This window comes from Sorex araneus, chromosome 6 (genome assembly GCF_027595985.1).
Source record: "Sorex araneus isolate mSorAra2 chromosome 6, mSorAra2.pri, whole genome shotgun sequence".
Classification (NCBI taxonomy): Eukaryota; Metazoa; Chordata; class Mammalia; order Eulipotyphla; family Soricidae; genus Sorex; species Sorex araneus.
The window spans coordinates 92,081,750-92,100,506 of NC_073307.1; the positions used below are offsets into that span (position 1 = coordinate 92,081,750).

Sequence of the window (18,757 nt, forward strand, 5' to 3'; positions counted from 1 at the left end):
TTCCAGAAGCTTGGCAGTCACACCCACAAACTGACCCCAGCGCCATGTAATCTCATCAACGGCCAAGACCCAGGGACTATAAACTTTAGCTCCCAGAAGAGAGCTCCACAGAATTTCCTAGAACAGCCAAGTGACCGCTTTACATTCTACCTCACTTACTTATCAAAAGTATCACACATTTTTTTGGTTTCTAGCACACTTGCTTATATTCTCTTATAGTCAGGCAAATGACTCCAGAATGAAATCCAACAACCTTCACACACTTCCCTCTTACGGTGGTGGGAAGGTGCTCAGTGGTGGGATTGGTGTTTGAATATTATCTGTAACAAACTGTTATGAACTACTTTTATGAAAATAAAATATTTTTTTTAAATTGAGTAAACCACAGTCCTTGCTCTCAGTGCTTCACTGTACAGCATTTCCACGGAAGTGAACGATGAAAATGGTGCCCAAAGAAGAACTGAGTCTTACTTGGTATAAATATTTTACGACGTGAGTGTTCTCACAGATGCTTCAAAGCCTGGCTGGTGATGGTGCGGAGTGACGGGCTGACTTATAAATGAAAACAAGGATGCTGTTTGTTACAACAGCGGAGCAGCAGAGTTCAGGAAGGGGAAGCTGACCCAGCGAGGGATACACTGCATGCTGGAGTGAGAGTTCAGTACAAGATCTCTGGGCAGAGAGAGGGAACTCTTCTGGGAACCTTGTTTGCTTAAAAAAAAAAAAAAAAAACTCTGTGGACCAGAGAGATAGAACAAGCAAAGATTAAGTCTCCTTCCTTGCATAAGGTGGACCCTGGTTCAATTTCTAGCATCTCATCCCTGAGAACCACCAGAAGAGCCCTGAGCACTACTGGGTATGGCCCAAAAGACAACAGAGAGAGAGAGACAGACAGACAGACAGACAGAGAGACAGAGAAAGACAGAGATAGAGACAAACAGAGACAGAGAGACAAAGACAGAGAGAGAGAAAGAGAGACAAAGAGACCGAGAGAGGCAGAGACAGACAGAGAAAGAGGCAGAGACAGAAACAGAGACAGACAGACAGACAGACAGACAGACAGAGAACACCTCTGGATCCCACACCACAACTAATGTCCTCATCCGTCAAGCAAGGCCATAATAATTTTAACTTAAACACTTTTTCAAAGTACATTTAATAAATCTCCCCCCAAAGTTCATAGAAAGATTCTAACCGAGTGCACCCAGAGACACTTAACGTTAAGCAAATATCACCTCCTGATGAGTCCCCCAAACGGCTCCGCTGGAAGGCAGAGTCCTAAGTGGCGAGCGCAATCACAGGCTGTTGAACAAAAGCCAACTCCACGTTGGAGACCATCTGCCCAACGTGACGTCTGGGGGCCGGAGCGGTTCATCTGGAACCATTTTTCTCGAGCAGCTGATGGGGCCCGTTCCTGGTGTGTGACAATAAAACCAAGTCATCTGCATAAAAAAGACATTTAACTTTCTGTTCCTAGTAGCAAAGGGCAATTCATTCCACTCATCCAAAACTCCTCGCACGTTGTAAAGTACCTGCTAAAGAGAGCTGGGAGCAGTGCGTGCGGCCCGGGCAGCGTTTCTCCAGATGCCAGCCCCGACGCTGCACTGAGGTTCGTGCTCTGGCCGGGCACCGGCCACGGCGTGAGGATTAATACCGAGGGCCCGGAGCTTACTCCGTAATTGGTTTCTCTCCACATTATTAGTTTCTCTCCACCGAGTCAAAGGCCAAAATCAGTCATTGTCACTGCAAGTCTTATATTGTTCTTGACAAATTTTTTCCACAGGTGGCATAAAAAAAAAGGTCAATAGTGTAGAATTAATGTGCTTCATACCCCAGGGCTTCGCTCACAGAATTTTAGCCAGAGAAGCCCAAGGCTCGGAGTTTATAAAAGAGGAAGCTCAGGTCAGAGAGAGAGAGAGAGAGAGAGAGAGAGAGAGCAGGATTCGAGGAGCTTGCTTTGCACATGGCCGGCCATGGCTCCTTCCGTAGCACTCACTGTGTGGCCCCTGGAATACTGGCTGGGGTGATTCCTGAGCACAGAGCCAGGAACAAGCCTTGAGCACAGAGCGGGGAGGGGAGGGCAGGAAGGGGAGGGAAGGGTGGGAGGGGAGAGGAGAGGAGAGGAGAGGAGAGGAGAGGAGAGGAGAGGAGAGGAGAGGAGAGGAGAGGAGAGAGGAGAGGGGAGGGGAGGGAGAGGGGAGGGGAGGGGAGGGGAGGGGAGGGGAGGGGAGGGAAGGGGGTGGAGAGGGGAGGGGAGGGAAGGGGTGGAGAGGGGAGGGAAGAGGAGGGGAGGGAAGGGGGAGGGAGGGGAAGGGGGGAGGGGAGGGGAGGGGGAAGGGGGAAGGGAGGGGGAGGGGAAGGGATAGTCACACACTAATACCAGACTCTATATTTCTACTGGGGAGAAGTTGTCCTCTCAGCCTTATCACTGTCCCCAAGGGGGACAAATCTATAGGAGAAAACAGTTATATACATATGTACATGTGAGAGGGGCTGGAAGCGATAGCACAGCAGTTGGGCCTTTCGCCTTGCACATGGCCGACCCGCGTTCGATTCCTCCGTCCCTCTCGGAGAGCCCAGCAAGCTACCGAGAGTATCGAGCCCGAGTGACAGAGCCTGGCAAGCTCCCTGTGCGTGTTGGATATGCCAGAAACAGTAACAGTAAGTCTCTCAATGAGAGACGTGACTGGTGCCCCGCTCGAACAAATCGATGAGCAACGGGATGACAGTGACAGTGACATGTGAGAGAAAGAGACACAGAGGCAGAGACATTGAGAGATACACAGAGAGAGAGAGAGAGAGAGAGAGAGAAATGGTCCTTCCACCACAGGATGCTTCAGGCATCAACCCGCAGGCCCAGCTGGGGGCACTAGCCCTCCCTCATGGCTGACGGGCCATCTCAGGCACTTGCCCCTCTAGGGCGTGGTGAGTAAAGGCCTGCAGACTGCAGCCCTGCCCTTTCCCTCAAAAACACAAAGGGATTGGGTCTTCCGGGGACATGCTGCTAAGGGAGAGGTTTGCAGATAAACTCCTTTTTAAATTAAGTTTCATTAACAATGCCATGATTGGGGAAGAAGTGATAGCACAGAGGGGAGGGCCTTTACCTTGCTCACAACTGACCCGGGTTCAATTCCCAGCATCCCCTATGGTCTCCCCGAACACCGCCAGGAGTAACCCCTGAGCCTCGCCAGGTGTGACCCAAAAAGAAAAAAAAAAACACAAAAGCATAAAACACTGTGATTTGCAAAGCCGTTCATCATACAGTTGTTTCAAGCATGTAGAGCTCCAACACCGCCAGGGTGACCTTCCTTCCAGCAAAATCCCCAGCTCCCGCCCGATCTCACGTTCCCCCTTAGCCACGTAACAAATTTACTTCTTATTACTTATTCCAAAAAAAACTTTAAGAACTAACAAATAGGGGCTGGAGCAATAGCACAACGGGTAGGGCATTTGCCTTGCATGCAGCCGACCCAGGTTCGATTCCCAGCATCCATAGGGTCCCCCCGAGCACCGCCAGGAGTAATTCCTGAGTGCATGAGCCAGGAGTGAGCGAAAAAGAAAAAAAAAAAAGAACTAATAAATAGGATGCCAGAAAATAAATCGGGAGGAGCCCATTTGTGATTACTATATGATTTTGACCCAGGAGAATAAAAAAAAATTAAAACCATTTGAGGCAATATAACAAAATGCCTGTTCTCGTTTACATATAAACATTTTCAACTATGGAACTGGGCACCACCCCTGGTCTTCATAGCCCGTCCCATGAATTTTAATATTTTTCCAGACGTACTTGGAAGGTGGCAGCTTCTTCTCCCCCACATGGCGAAGGCGTGGGTGGGGGCAGGGGGGGTAGGAGTCTCTCGGTATGGAGTGAAGAAAAGAGAGTGAGGAAAGCAAGTTTGCTTTCAGTGGGGGGCTGTGAGACTTGGGGGTGCGCCTGGAGCTCAGCCTGAAGACAAGGTCACCGCATCGGGGAGGCCATGGGGGGGGGGGGGTGGAAGGCCCCTTGGCACAGAGCGAACCAGCCCTCGAGAAAGCGCAGGAACAACGGGATGCCAGCAGGCACTTGATGGGCAGAAGGAGGACGGTCGGCAGCTCGGGCGGGAGGATAGCTTCGGGGGGGGGGGGGGGGGCACGAGCAGGGGTCTGCTAGGCTACGGAGGATGCCACACTAACCCCGAGAGGGAGAGGGGGATTCGGGAGACTCATGCGTACTCAAGAGCGTGAGTGGGGGAGCTGAAAGGAGACCCTCTCAGCATCTGTATTGTAAAACACAGTGCCCAACGTGAGAGAGAGAGAGAGAGACAGAGAGACAGAGAGACAGAGGGGGGGGGAGAGAGAGAGACAGAGGTGGGGGAGAGAGACAGAGGGGAGAAGAGAGACAGAGAAACAGAGAGAGACAGAGGTGGGGGAGAGAGAGAGACAGAGGTGGGGGAGAGAGAGAGAGACAGAGGGGGAAGAGAGAGAGACAGAGGGGGGAAGAGAGACAGAGAGACAGAGAGAGAGCGAGAGGGAGAGAGACAGAGAGAGATAGAGAGACAGGGGGTAGAGAGACAGAGAGAGACAGGGTGGGGAGAGAGACAGAAAGGGAGAGAGACAGAGAGAGAGGGGAGAAAAACACAGAGAGAGAAAGGGAGAGAGACAGTGAGAGGGAGAGAGATAGAGACAAAGAGAGGGAGAGAGACAGAGAAACAGAGGGAGAAAAAGAGACAGAGAGACAGGGGTAGAGAGACAGAGAGTCAGGGTGGGGAGAGAGACAAAGAGAAAGGGAGAGAGAGAGCGAGAGGGAGAGAGAAACAGAGAGAGAGGAAGAGAGACAGAGAGACAGTGAGAGAGAGAGACAGAGACACAGAGGGAGAGAGAGAGAGAAACAAAGAGAGAGGGAGAGAGATAGAGACAGAGAGAGGGAGACAGAGACAGAGAGAGGGAGAGAGATAGAGAGAGGGAGAGGGAGACAGAGAGAAGGAGAGAGACAGAGAGAGAAAGGCAGAGAGAGAGGGAGAGAGACAGAGAGAGCATGTGAGAGAGAGAGAAAGGCAGAGAGAGAGAGAGGGAGAGAGACAGAGAGAGCATGTGAGAGAGAGAAAGGCAGAGAGAGAGAGAAGTGCCTACCACAGCGGCAGGCTGGAGGTGAGGGGACCTGGGAACACGGGGTTCTGGGAAATTACACCAGCAGAGGGGCGGGGGTGGGAGACTGTATGACTGAAACCCAATCACGTGATGTGACACCTCACAGTAATTCAATAAAGAAATTATTTTTTAAAAAATGGTGAGCGTGTCCAGTCAAGGACATGCGGTGGACATGTGTCACGTGTTCAGAAAACAGCAGAGAAGTGTCATCAAGGCACGGTGTATGTGTGTGTCTGTGCATGTGTCTCTCTCTGTCTCTGCCTCTCTGTCACTGTGTGTGTTTCTGTGTCTCTGTCTCATCTCTCTCTGTTTTCCCTCTGTGTCTCTCCATCTCTCTGTGTCTCTCTCTGTCACTGTGTGTCTGTATTTCTCTGTCTCTCACTCTATCTCTCTGTTTGTATCTCTCTCTGTCTCCCCCTCTCAGTCACTGGGTGTCTGTCTTATCTTTTTCCCTCCCTCTGTGTCTCTCTCTGTCTCTCTCTGTGTCTCTCTCTTTTTCTCTCTGTCTCTCTCTGTCTCTGTATCTCTCTGTCTCTCTCTGTGTCTCTCTCTTTTTTGTCTCTGTCTCTCTCCGTGTCTCTCTCCGTGTCTCTCTCTTTTTTGTCTCTGTCTCTCTCTGTGTCTCTCTCTTTTTCTCTCTCTCTGTCTCTGTCTCTGTATCTCTCTGTCTCTGTCTCTCTCTGTCTCTCTGTCTCTCTGTCTCTCTGTCTCTCTGTCTCTGTCTCTCTCTCTCTCTCTCTCTCTCTCTCTCTCTCTCTCTCTCTCTCTCTCTCTTCCTCCTCCAGTTTGCCTCCTTGTGACCTGCCTGGCGTCTGAGCCCCACTGGGGTGCTCTGGTGACCTCTGCCCCACCCCACCCCCTCCACCGGGCCTCCATTTCCCCACGTGCTCCCCAAGAACCTCATAAGAAAACCCAAATGAAACCCCACAAGACCCTTTGTGCGGTGACAGCCCTGAGGCTGGGAAGCGCATCTCAGAGGGACGGCTGGTGGCCTGCACCCAGCTCACCGCACCCCCGCCCGCACCGCCCGCCCCGGCGCCCGGGAACTCTAGCTGGGAAAACATTCTCTGGGGCTGGGGACGCTTCCGCCCCACCCCACCCCCCGCCGCCACCTTGGATGGTCCCATCCCACCCGCCCGATCCCCCCCACGACAGCCGCCTCCCTCGGTCTGGTCTGCGGCTCCTGCTGCCTCCGCGGTCCCCACCCCCAGGCCCGACACCTGCCCAGGAAGGGAGGGGAGTTTCTCCTCCTCTTATCAGGTTTTACTGCCCCCTCCTCCCTGGTTACACAGTCACGGGGACAGAGCTCCGGGGACAGCGGCGAGGTCAATGGCTGTCAGCCCGGGGCCCGCGGCTTCCCCCACGGCCAGCGGGCAGCTCCTCCGGGCTGCGTCGAGGGGCAGGTGAGGGGCCTGCGAGCGGGACACCCCCGAGAAAGGAAGAGGCGCCCCGACAGGAGCCCCAGGAGCGATTCGGGGACAGAAGGGGAGCAGCAGAGGCCGAGATGCCCGGGGTGGCTCTGCCCAGCCCCGAGACCGTGAGTGTCTGACTTGGGCCCCGGGAGGCCCTTCCTGCCCGGCCGGGTGGCCGGGGCTCCAACCACAGCAGAGCATAGAAACGGCCAAACTGTAGGAAGTCTCGGACAGCAGGTGGCAGTTCCCCATCCAGCGCTGGCACCTTGGGGTGCAGGTCAACCTCCCTGACCAGAGGCAGCCAATGCCCGGGGGCCACCAGTGGGAAGCAGAGCGCAGAGTTGGGCACAGCACCTCCAAACCTGCTCCCTCTTCCTTCCAGCTGCTCCCCTCGGATCTGGGGGACCACCCAGGCCTAGACGACGGGGGGCTGTGAAAGCGTCCACGGCAAGACGATTCTGAGGACACCAAGTCCCCCAGGCCAGCAGCCCCTGGGCACGGAGCTGGCCTGGGCGCTGAGCCACGATTCTCCCACGTGACCCGGCGTGTCAGGAGCCCACGGAGCCCGGGAAGGAGGGGCCTTCTCTCGAAGACCCCCAGGCTCCAGCTCCGCCCGCCCTTTCATCATCCAGAAGTTTCTGGAGAGGCCGTCCGAGGCCCCCACGCCGAGCGGACGCCGCCCTCTGACCACCAGCGCCCACGGCGTGCGTGGCCGTGCTGTCTCGGCGGCTATGGAAAGGAAGGGCTCGGGGTGCTGGGAGCCCCCCAGCAGGAAGGGGCTGCTCCCCTTTTCTATCGAGGAGATCTTGAAGAGCGATGGAGCGAGGTCGGACGGGAAAGGTGGACGGGGCGGCGGGCAAGCTGAGGCCGGGAGGCTGCCGCGGGACCAGCCCCCAGGTAAGCGTCTTCCTGCTGTTTCTCTGCCACTCCCGGGGCTCTGAGCCCGCTTCATCCACGTCTTCCGGGAATCCAAAAAGATTGGGGGGGGGGCCATAGGAGGAGTTTCTCTGGGGTTCCGAGCCGAGTGTCCGTCTCCGGCGACAGCCCTGTGAATTCCGTGACGGCACGCGGGTAAGAATTAAGAGAGCGAGGAAAGAGGGCCCAGGGCTGCCCTGTCCTGCCAGCGCCCGAGCTTTCATCCCTTCCTCTCGCCTAACAAAAGCTGCTCTAAACATTCTGTGAGCACTGTCCTCCCGCTGCTCATCGGTGTGCTCGAGCGGGCACCAGTCACGTCTCCATTGGGAGACTTGTTGTTCCTGTTTTTGGCATATCGAATACGCCACGGGGAGCTTGCCAGGCTCTGCCGTGCGGGCGGGATCCTCTCGGTAGCTTGGAGAGGGACGGAGGAATCGAACCCGGGTCGTCCACGTGCAAGGCAAACATCCTACCCACTGTGCTATGGCTCCAGTCCGAAACATTCTAGCCTGAAAAAAAAAATCACATTCTAAATGTCCCTACGGATCCCAGTGTGCCTTCTCAGCTGTGCTGCTGGAACCATAACAACCACCCCACCCCGCCCCAGAATAGCCACTGACACGGGCTCCTGGGACCCTCTCATGGCCACTGTTCCATCAAACCACCGCATTGATGAGTCTCTCTCGCTCTGTCTCTCTCTGTCTCTGTTTCTCCCTCTCTCTCTGTCTCTCTGTGTCTCTGTCTCTCTCTTTCTCTGTCTCTCTGTGTCTGTCTCTGTTTGTATCTCTCTCTTTCTCTCTCTCTCTTTCTCTCTCTCTCTCTCTTTCACACACACACACACACACACACACACACACACACACACACACACAAATAGATGCCAGAACCCTGACCAGATAATTAATCACCCGCAAATGCCATACCAATAAGGGACTGGTCTCGACTCCCGGGTTCAAATCTCGCGGAATTGATCTCACCCACTAGACCCGCCCCTCCCTCCTGGACCGAGTATAGACCCTCAATCCATCCATACGCACTCACCCGTCCCCACTCTGCTGGAACTCAGCGTTTCCAACCCACAGGGGAGGGAGGACCCGTGGTGGCTTTCAAATGGCCCCGGGGGTGGGGGGAGGGGCACGCAGGCGACGAGGTTGATAGCAGTGCTTCTGTGATGGTCTCTCCAGGCCTCTCCGTTATCACGTGTGATATGGGTTGACCGTTTCACGGGGATGATGTGACGTTTCTGTTCCTGGAGATCCGTTTATTTAAGCAAAGCCCCAAAATGAACTGTCCGGGGAAAGAGCAAACCACACTCCAGAGAGGGCGCCCACGTAATCAGCAATGGCGAGGGCGGCGGAGACGCACAGGGCCAGGAGGGCAGCGGCCGGCCGGCGGGGCACACCCCATGGCTCAGTTCTGCCCCACCGTGCAGGCCCGGGAGAAGCTCAGACACGCTGCCTCCCTCGCTGTGTCCCCTCCACCATGGAAGGGCAGAGCTAGAACATTCTCCCGCTCTGAGACGCCATGACCCACTCAACAAATGCCACAATAGACCGGTGTCCACTGCAGAGCTTCCACCCCGTGGACCGCGATCTCTCCGTGTCAGGAACGCTGAGAGGCACTGGAAGCCAGGCAGAGGGCCAGAAGCCCTGCAGGCCACCCCCTCCACCCAGCCCCCCGGCTCCTTACTGCAGCTACCTTCTCCCTTTCTCTCTCCCTGCCCATGGACGTGACCCATCGGGGAAGGAAAGCTCAGGGCTAGCAAGGGTTTGTTCAGGGCGCCCCCGCAGCCCCAGTCAGACCCAAGAAAGGAGCAAACCCCTCCTCAGCCCCTTCACACTTCAGGTACCGGCTCACAGGGGCAGCTGGTTCCTCCGGGACCTCGAAGCCAGGGGAAAGGCAGCATCCTACACCAGGCACCCAGAACTCGGCACCGGCCTGGGGAGGGCCCCGGACCTAGCGGTACTTCCACTGGACTCTGAACTTGCACGGTCCTAGGACCCCTCTGAGAGAGGGTGGAGGCTCAGAGGGGCAGATCGGTGTGATCTGGACTACAGGGAGAACGTGAGGGAAAGTAGGAGCCGGCTACAGATGCAGACCCCAGGCCATGGCTCTGAGTCTGCACCTCCCCGTTCCCCTTCTTGAGCCTCTCTCAGGGGACCCCATAACCCCGGGCTCAGACCACCCAGCAAGTCCCCAGTTGATGGAAAACTCCGCGAAGCTCTCCCGACTTGAAAGGGTGCCCATTGAATGCTTGCCCGTTTACTCCGCAGGGAGTAAGAATGACAAGAAACTCCCCACACACACACCCCCCTCCCCACCGGGCTGGAGCGATAGCACAGCGGGGAGGGCGTTTGCCTTGCACGCGGCCGACCTGGGTTCAATTCCCAACATCCCATAGGGTCCCCTGAACACTGCCAGGAGTAATTACTGAGCACAGAGCCAGGAGTAACCCCTGTGCATCACTGGGTGTGACCCAAAAAGCAAAAACATAAAAAGAAACTCCCCCCCAACCCCAAAGCCTGGGGACTTCCCCCAAGTTAAGGCACCAATCACAGAGTTTGAAGGTTATTCAGGAGTTAAGGCACCGGCAAGCCATGAACCCTTGTCTGGACTTTGGGTTTTTTGTTTTTGTTTTTGTTTTTTTTTTTTTTTTTGCTTTTTGGGTCACACCCGGCAATACTCAGGGTTGACTCCTGGCTCTGCACTCAGGAATTACTCCTGGCGGTGCTCGGGGGACTCTATGAGATGCTGGGAATCGATCCTGGGTCGGCCGCGTGCAAGGCAAACGCCCTCCCCACTGTACTATCGCTCCAGCACCCCTCGTTTAGACTTTGGCACCTCCTGTTTCTCCCCAAGCCCCTCCAGGGGTGAACCCTGAGCTCAGAGCCAGGGGTGAGCCCTGAGCATCACTAGGTATAACCCCCAAAATCAAAAAAAGTTAATATAAAGAAGTTTTTCTAGCAGCAGTCTTATTTTTCTCAAAGTTTTTGTTGTTTTGATTTTTTTTTTATTTCTGGGGGATATCCTGGGTTTATTGTGAGGGAGCTTGGTTTTATATTGTTGTTGTTGTTGTTGTTGCTTTGTTATTGGGGGCCCACACCCAGCAGTGCTCAGGGCTTACTCCTCCTGGCTCTGTGCTCAGGGATCCCTCCTGGCGGGGCTCGAGGGACCATGGGGTGGTGAGGATTGAACTCAGGTCAGCCGTGCACAAGGCAAACACCCTCCCCGCTGTCCTATCACTCCAGCCCAGTTCGGCGAAGTTTTGTCTATCAAGGGCCACATGGTCGTTTCAAACTGTGACAGCCACCTGGTATCCCTTGCAATGTCTCAGGGTTAAAAATTAAGCCGTGTGTAAGTGACTGGGAATGTTTATGTTCTAATCAAACTGGACTTATGAGAAGAGGCAAGGGGCCGGATGTGGCTCCACGATAGCTTCCCAAGACGTTCAAGTCCTTCACAAATTGGCTTTTGTTAATTTTTATTGTTTATTGTTTTTCTTGAGTTTTTTCACTCTTTTGATTTTGGGGTCACACCTGGTGATGCTCAGCGATTCCTCCTGGCTCTGCACTCAGGAATTACTCCTGGTGCTCAGGGCACCATATGATATGCAGGGGATCGAACCCGGGTTGGCTGTGTGCAAGGCAAACGCCCTCCCCGCGGTGCTCTCGCTCCAGCCCCTTCACGGACTGGCTTTGCTGCTGCACCACCACTCCCTCCCTGCCGCTCATCCTCTTTCCTCCATCTTTCCAGTCCTTTAAATGCCTCCAAGTTTTTGCCGTTAAGACATTTCTGGGCCACCTCCCCCGCCTTCTTTCCTTCTTCTTTCCTCTTCCTCCGGCTCTATGCGTCTCCTGTATGGGCTGTGTTATCAACCCCCACAAACCACATGATCGGAAACAATGGAGATTCATTCTCTAAGTTCTGGAAACTGGAAGTCAGAAACCAAGGTGTCGGCAGGGCTGGCTCCTTCTGGGAGCCGAGGGACACTCCCGTGCTGCTGGCCACCCTCCGCTGTCTTTGGCTTGTAGGCACGTCACTTGGATCCCGTCTCCAATGGCTCCTGACCATCCCTTCTGCGTCAGAGTCAAATCTTCCTCTCCTTTCTCTCACGAGAATATCAGTCAAATACCCAAGGATAGTAGAAGCAAGGGCCAGGAGGATTGATCCGTGGAGGAAGGAAGGAGGGAGGGAGAGAGGGACGGAGGGAGGGAGGAAGGAAGGAAGGAAGGAAGGAAGGAAGGAAGGAAGGAAGGAAGGAAGGAAGGAAGGAAGGAAGGAAGGAAGGAAGGAAGGAAGGAAGGAAGGAGGGAGGGAAGGAGGGAGGAGGGGAGGGAGGGAGGAAGGAAGGAAGGAAGGAAGGAAAGAGAGAGGGAGGGAGGAAGGAAGGAAGGAAGGAAGGAAGGAAGGAAGGAAGGAAGGAAGGAAGGAAGGAAGGAAGGAAGGAAGGAAGGAAGGAAGGAAGGGAGGGAGGAAGGAAGGGAGGAAGGAGACAGGGAGAGAGGGAAAGAGGGAAAGAGGGAGGAAGGAAGGGAGGGAAGGAAGGAAGGAGGGAAGGAAGGAAGGAAGGAAGGAAGGAAGCAAGGAAGGAAGGAAGGAAGGAAGGGAAGGAAGGAAGGAAGGAAGGAAGGAAGGAAGGGAGAGAGGGGAGGGAAGGAGGAAAGAGAGAGGGAGGGAGGAAGGAGAGAGGGAGAGAGGGAGGGAGGAAGGAAGGAAGGAAGGAAGGAAGGAAGGAAGGAAGGAAGGAAGGAAGGAAGGAAGGAAGGAAGGAAGGAAGGAAGGAAGGAGGGAGGGAGGAGGGAGGGAGGGAGGGGAGGGAGAGGGAGGGAGGGAAGGAAGGAAGGAAGGAAGGAAGGAGAGAGGGAGGGAGGTAGGAAGGAAGGAAGGAAGGAAGGAAGGAAGGAAGGAAGGAAGTGAAGGAAGGAAGGAAGGAAGGAAGGAGAGAGGGAGGGAGGGAGGAAGGAGAGAGGGAGGGAGGGAGGAAGGAGAGGGAGGGAGGAAGGAGAGAGGGAGGGAGGAAGGAGAGAGGGAGGAAGGAAGGAAGGAAGGAAGGAAGGAAGGAAGGAAGGAAGGAAGGAAGGAAGGAAGGAGAGAGGGAGGGAAGGAGGAAAGAGAGAGGGAGGGAGGAAGGAGAGAGGGAGAGAGGGAGGGAGGGAGGAAGGAAGGAAGGAAGGACAGGAAGGAAGGAAGGAAGGAAGGAAGGAAGGAAGGAAGGAAGGAAGGAAGGAAGGGAGGGAGGGAGGGAGGGAGGGAGGGAGGGAGGGAGGGAGGGAGGGAGGAAGGAGACAGGGAGAGAGGGAAAGAGGGAGGAAGGAAGGAGGGAAGGAAGGAAGGAAGGAAGGAAGGAAGGAAGGAAGGAAGGAAGGAAGGAAGGAAGGAAGGAAGGAGGGAGGGAGGGAGGGAGGGAGGGAGGGAGGGAGGGAAGGAAGGAAGGAAGGAAGGAAGGAAGGAAGGAAGGAATGAAGGAAGGAGGGAGGGAGGGAGGGAGGGAGGGAGGGAGGAAGGAAGGGAAGGAAGGAAGGAAGGAAGGAAAGGAAGGAAGGAAGGACAGGAGAGGGACAGGGAGGGAGGGAGGAGGGAGGGAGGAAGGAGTAAGGAGGTAAGGAGGAAAGGACGGAGGGAGGGAGAGGAGGCAGCCTGCCATAGAGGCAGGCAGAGGGCAGGAGGGATACTGGGCCACTGGTGGTGGGAAATATACATTGGTAGAGGGATGGGTGTTAGAAATATTGTATGACTGAAACCCCATGAACAGCTCTGTAATTGTGTATCTCACGGTGATTTTGTTTTAAAAAAATTAAAATAGAGCCACACAGTCATTGGATTTCAGACCCTCCCTAAATCCAGAAAATTTCATCTCAAGATCCTTAATGGCCTCTGCCAAATTGCCTCCTTTCCAAATAAGGTGACAGTCACAGGTACCAAGGGTTAGGGCTGAGTTTTATCATTTTTCTTTGTTTTGTTTTTGTGCTTTGGGGCCTCACTAGTGGTCAGGGCTGACTTCCGGTTTTGTGCTCAGAGACCCCATGGGGGTGCCAGGAATCAAAACCAGCGTGGCTGTGTGCAAGGCAATCGCTGCCCTACCCACTGTACTATCTCTTTGGCCCCAGTTTCGAGGGAACCGAATTCAACTCATGGCACCCTTCTCTCATGTCTTCACTTGCCTCATTTTCCATTTTCTCTGTCCTTCTCTGTCCCAATCCTCTTTTTCCTCTCTTCCTCTCCTGCTTCTATTCCTTCCCTGCACTGTTGGAACCAAAGATGTCAGTTCTGCACGGACTGCCCTGGCCACTGGGGGCAGGAGCTCAAGGATGCGGCCAAAGACGTGGGGTTCATCTCATTGAGCTGCGATTAATGTCTCCGGCTCTTGGGGGGTGAAGAGACCCAGGGTCTCCCCCTCAGAGAAGACAGCAGCAGCAGGGCAGGAGCTAAAAGCTCATAGTTCCCTCACAACAAGTGTGCTTTGGTCCCCCAGACCCTGTCAGAAGAGCCACAACTTAAGGTTGAGCATGGGAACCTTCCACAGGACATGGGGGGTGGCTGGAATGGTTCAGAAATTGAGGACCTGCCTCTCGTAGACCCTGTGAGAGCAAGAGGAAGCGCAAGTCTCGAACTCTGCTCGCAGGAAAACAATTTAGGACCAGAGGTGGCCCCATGGTGGAGCAGAAGTCTCACGTGTGTAAGGTCCAGGTCCAACCCTCACCTGGGCCCGGACACCACAAAATAAATAAATAAATAAATGAGTAGAATCATTCTGGTAGAGAGGATCAAGAAAGCACTGTATCTGTGGGGCGTTGCCCCCATGAGCGCCAAAAGGTTGTACGCACAAATGGATACCTGGGGGATGTGCAGGGAAGACCGGGTAGGGAAGTCGCAAGCTACTACGCAGAAAACAAGGGCGGGGCACCAAGGATGTGTGGTTCTGCCTTATGGTTTTGTTGGAGGGTCACCCCAGCACTGATCAGGGGAGCATGTGGAATAGAGCCCAGGAGGTCCACGTAAAAAGTATGTGCCCCAGGGGGGCTGGAGTGATAGCACAGCGGGGAGGGCGTTTGCCTTGCATGCGGCTGACCTGGGTTCGATTCCCAGCATCCCATAGGGTCCCCCTGAGCACGCCAGGAGTCATTCCTGAGTGCAGAGCCAGGAGTGACCCTGTGCATCACCAGGTGTGACCCAAAAAGAAAAAAATAAAGCATGTGCCCCAGACCTTTGACCTTTGGATCATTTCCCAGCCCCCAAGGGGTCTGTGAGAAACTGAGTGAACCTCTGTGGGTACCTGAAGCTTCTGTCCTGTGGGAAACCCAAAACCCTAGTGGGCTTTTTGGCCCAGACATGTGCATCCTGGGAGAGAGAGACTGACCAGGAGCTGAGCAGGACCCAGGGAGGCAAAGCAGGGGCGCTGAGAATAGCAATGGAATCGTTGGACCCCAGAATGTGGACACAAAATGAAATCCAGGTGGCAGAGGAGACATTAGGTCAGCGATCACTTAAGTGGCTCCCTTGGAGGCCAGAAAGATGATACAATAGGCAGATAATATGACAGGCAGGGTGCTTACCTTGCATGTGGCAGATCCATGTTCTATCCCTGGTACCCACTACGGTTCCCAGAGCACCAGCAGGAATGAGCTCTGGATGCAGAGCCAGCAGAAATCCTGAGCACTAACAGGTAGGGTCCCCAAAACAAAAATAGGAGCGATAGCACAGCGGCAGGGTGTTTGCCTTGCGCACGGCCGACCCGGGTTTGATTCCTCCGCCCCTCTCGGAGAGCCCGGCAAGCTACCAAGAGTATCTCACCTGAATGACAGAGCCTGGCAAGATACCAATGGCATATTCAATATGCCAAAAAACAGCAACAACAAGTCTCACCATGGAGACGTTACTGGTGCCCCGCTCAAGCAAATCAATGAGCAACAGGATGACAGTGATACAGTGATTACAGTGAAAATAAATAAATCCCTCTGAGTTCCCATCTAGGGATGTAATCAATAGCTCCCAAGGGGTGCCCAATGACTATTGGAGCTCTATAATCATCCTACAACTTAGGGGCTTGAAGGGACAATGAACATCTCACTCAGTTCTATGTGTCAGGAATTTTAAAGTGGCTTGTCCGGGTGATTCTGGCTTTGAGAATCTCAAGAGCTTTTCAGGAAAGATGCTATTTGCTTGTGCTCTCAAGGGGGGTGGCCCCTCAAGGAGACTCGCTCACAGGGCTGATGGAAGGGGTCCAACCAGTTCCTCCCCCATAGATGACCCTCAGCAGGTCACTTGAGTGTCTTCACAGAATGGCAGTGTCTTTCCTCAGAGGAGGTAATCCAGGAGTGGGTAGGCCCCGCGGAAGTGGCATCCTTCCCTCTGGGAAACTTCTAGCAACACTTCCATTATCTGCCCCTTGTTCAAAGTGAGCGCCTTGGAGCAGTACTCCCGTGAAAGGACTAAAGAATTGAAAGGAAAATGTGTCCAAGACTTGTGAGCCAAAGCCAATTCAGCCTCCTCCGGGCAGTGAGTCATGAGGGGGGATGGTGTTAAGAGAAAATTACCAGCACATGGAGCTGGAATGATAGCACAGCGGGGAGGGTGTTTGCTTTGCACGCGGCTGACCCGGGTTCAATTTCCAAGCATCCCATAGGGTCCCCCAAGCACCGCCAGGGGTAATTCCTGAATGCAGAGCCAGGAGGAAGCCCTGTGCATTGCCGGGTGTGACCCAAAAAGCAAAAAAGAAAAGAAGGAAGGAAGGAAGGAAGGAAGGAAGGAAGGAAGGAAGGAAGGAAGGAAGGAAGGAAGGAAGGAAGGAAGGAAGGTAAGGAAGGAAGGAAGGAAGGAAGGAAGGAAGGAAGGAAGGAAGGAAGGAAAGTTACCAGGGGCTGGAGCAACAGCACAGCAGGTAGGGCGTTTGCCTTGCTCACGGCCCACCTGGGTTCGAATTCTCAGCATCCCATAGGGTCCCCCGAGCACCGCCAGGGGTAATTCCTGAGTGCAGAGCCAGGAGGAACCCCTGTGCATCGCCGGGTGTGACCCAAAAAGCAAGAAGAAAGAAAGAAAGAAGGAAAGAAAGAAAGAAAGACAAGAAAGAAAGAAAGAAAGAAAGAAAGAAAGAAAGAAAAGAAAGAAGAAGAAAGAAAGAAAGAAAGAAAGAAAGAAGAAAGAAAGAAAGAAAGAAAGAAAGAAAGAAAGAAAGAAAGAAAGAAAGAAAGAAAGAAAGAAAGAAAGAAAGAAAGAAAGAAAGAAAGAAAGAAAGAAAATTACCAGGGGCTGGAGCAATAGCACAGCAGGCAGGGGTGTTTGCCTTGCACATGGCCCACCTGGGTTCAATTCTCAGCATCCCATATGGTCTCCCGAGCACCGCCAGGGGTAATTCCTGAGTGCAGAGCCAGGAGTAACCCCTGTGCATCGCCAGGTGTGACCTCCCCCCCAAAAAAAGAAAGAAAATTACTGGCACAGTCCTGGCCCGATCTACCCACCAGGGGAAACATTGAGTCAGTCAATAATCACAGATGAAAGTATAGCTACAGTTGTGATAAGTGCTGGAAGATAGTGACGTGGCACTCAGAGGGCCTCTTCCAGGGGAAGGCTCAGCCTGTCAGGGAAGGCTTCCCGGTCGTGAGGGTTGAAGACAGTGAAAATGGGAAGCATTCCACGTGGGAAGAAGCCCGAGGAAAAGGGCCTTGTGGTAGACCAGACGTCCAAGGGTACAAGCTCAAGACTGTAGGGTTGTAAAGGCCCTGACCTACACTGGGCCCTGGAGGTCATGGAAGGGATTTTTTATTTTTCATTTCATTTCCCAGGAGACATGAAGATCCCATTTAGGATTTTAGACAGATTTGGTATAGATGAAAACTCTTAGGTTCCAATGAATAAAAGTTATTTTATTTTGTTTTATTTTATCACCACATGGCAGAGCCTGGCAAGCTCCCTGTGGCGTATTCGATACGCCAAAAACAGTAACAACAAGTCTCACCATGGAGACGTTACTGGTGCCCCGCTCGAGCAAATCGATGAACAACGGGAGAACAGTGCTATGGTGCTACACTATTAAAGCACTGCAATTTACACGGTTGTTCATAATTGGGTTTTAGACATTCCAGCACCAATCTCTACCGACCCCGTGCCAACTTCCCTCCCGCTGGAACACGAATGTTCCCCCAGGCTTCCTCCCCTCCACCCGCTCTCCCAACCTGTCATCTTGATGGGCACCTTTTTTTTAAAAAATTTTTATTGAATCACCATGTGGAAAGTTACAAAGTTCTCAGGTTTATGTCTCAGTTATACAATATTCAAACACCCATCCCTTCACCAGTGCCCATATTCCACCACCAAAATCCCCAGTATACCCCCCGCCCCCAACTGTATAACTGATGAATTTCACTTCATTTTCTCTTTACCTTGATTACGTTCCATATTTCAACACACAAAACTCACTATTGTTGTTGGAGTTTCCCCCCAAGAAAGACAGCCCTGCTGCCAAGGAAGCATTTGATAATTAGTTTTCCATTAAAAGATTGTATGTTTTCAGTTTTTAGAAAAGGTCGTGCGGCTGCTAATGCAGCCGTGCGGTTCGTATGTGTCCCAATCCCCGCATCCCGGAGCCATGTTAGTTGCTGCTCAGTGTCGCCAGGGCTCCATCTGGAGAAGGTGTGGCTGCACCTCCTCCGTCTGGATCCTGGTGTTGCTGGCCCATTCTCAGGTCCGGAGCATTCTCCGGCCCACGTTGCTCACCAGAACGCCCGGCTTCTTGTCTGTTGAATGTGGCAAGATGGCGCTGAGGGTGGGTCAAGGGCGTGACTTCCGGCGGCCGGGGCCACCTGGAGGCTGGACTGGCGCCGCCCCCACTCCAGTGATGACGGGCACCTTTTTAAAGTTTGGTTGCTAAAAGTTTGGGCCACTCAGACAAAAATTGGTAAGGGAACAGAAATTTAAAAAAAAGCAGGGTGTGAGGGTCATCTGGCTATGGTGTCTGTAATCCCATTGATCAGCAAGTTTGACTTGGCTGACCGAACAGTGTCCCCTTTGACCCTCTGTGCTCCGTACACCTCCCTCCCAAAGCCGCAGACTCTGTGAGGGAGGAAAGCTTTCCTGCTAAAGGAAGCTTGTGCGTTGGTCAAAGGGTAGTGCCCTGGCCCTGCTGGCACCTCCAGACAGGCTTTCAAAAGCATGTTTGTGAAAGAATGGAGAGTCTAAGCTTGTCGTTTCCAAGATCCAAATGCATCCAAATGAGGTGTGCATGGGGCAATACACCTCTCTTTAAAAAAGAAAGGAGGAGGAGGAGGAGGAGGAGGAGGAGGAGGAGGAGGAGAAGGAGGAGGAGA

General features: G+C 53.6%; 1 protein-coding gene across 1 annotated transcript in view; it reads left to right on the forward strand.

Annotated features, from left to right (window-relative positions):
• Positions 1-7,273: 7,273 nt before the first annotated feature.
• Positions 7,274-18,757, forward strand: part of ISX (intestine specific homeobox) — a 28,364-nt gene continuing 16,880 nt past the window's right edge. The window contains exon 1 of the mRNA XM_004610664.3: positions 7,274-7,439. Within this exon, the coding sequence (XP_004610721.3) occupies positions 7,274-7,439 (166 nt within the window). The remainder of the gene's footprint in view (positions 7,440-18,757) is intronic.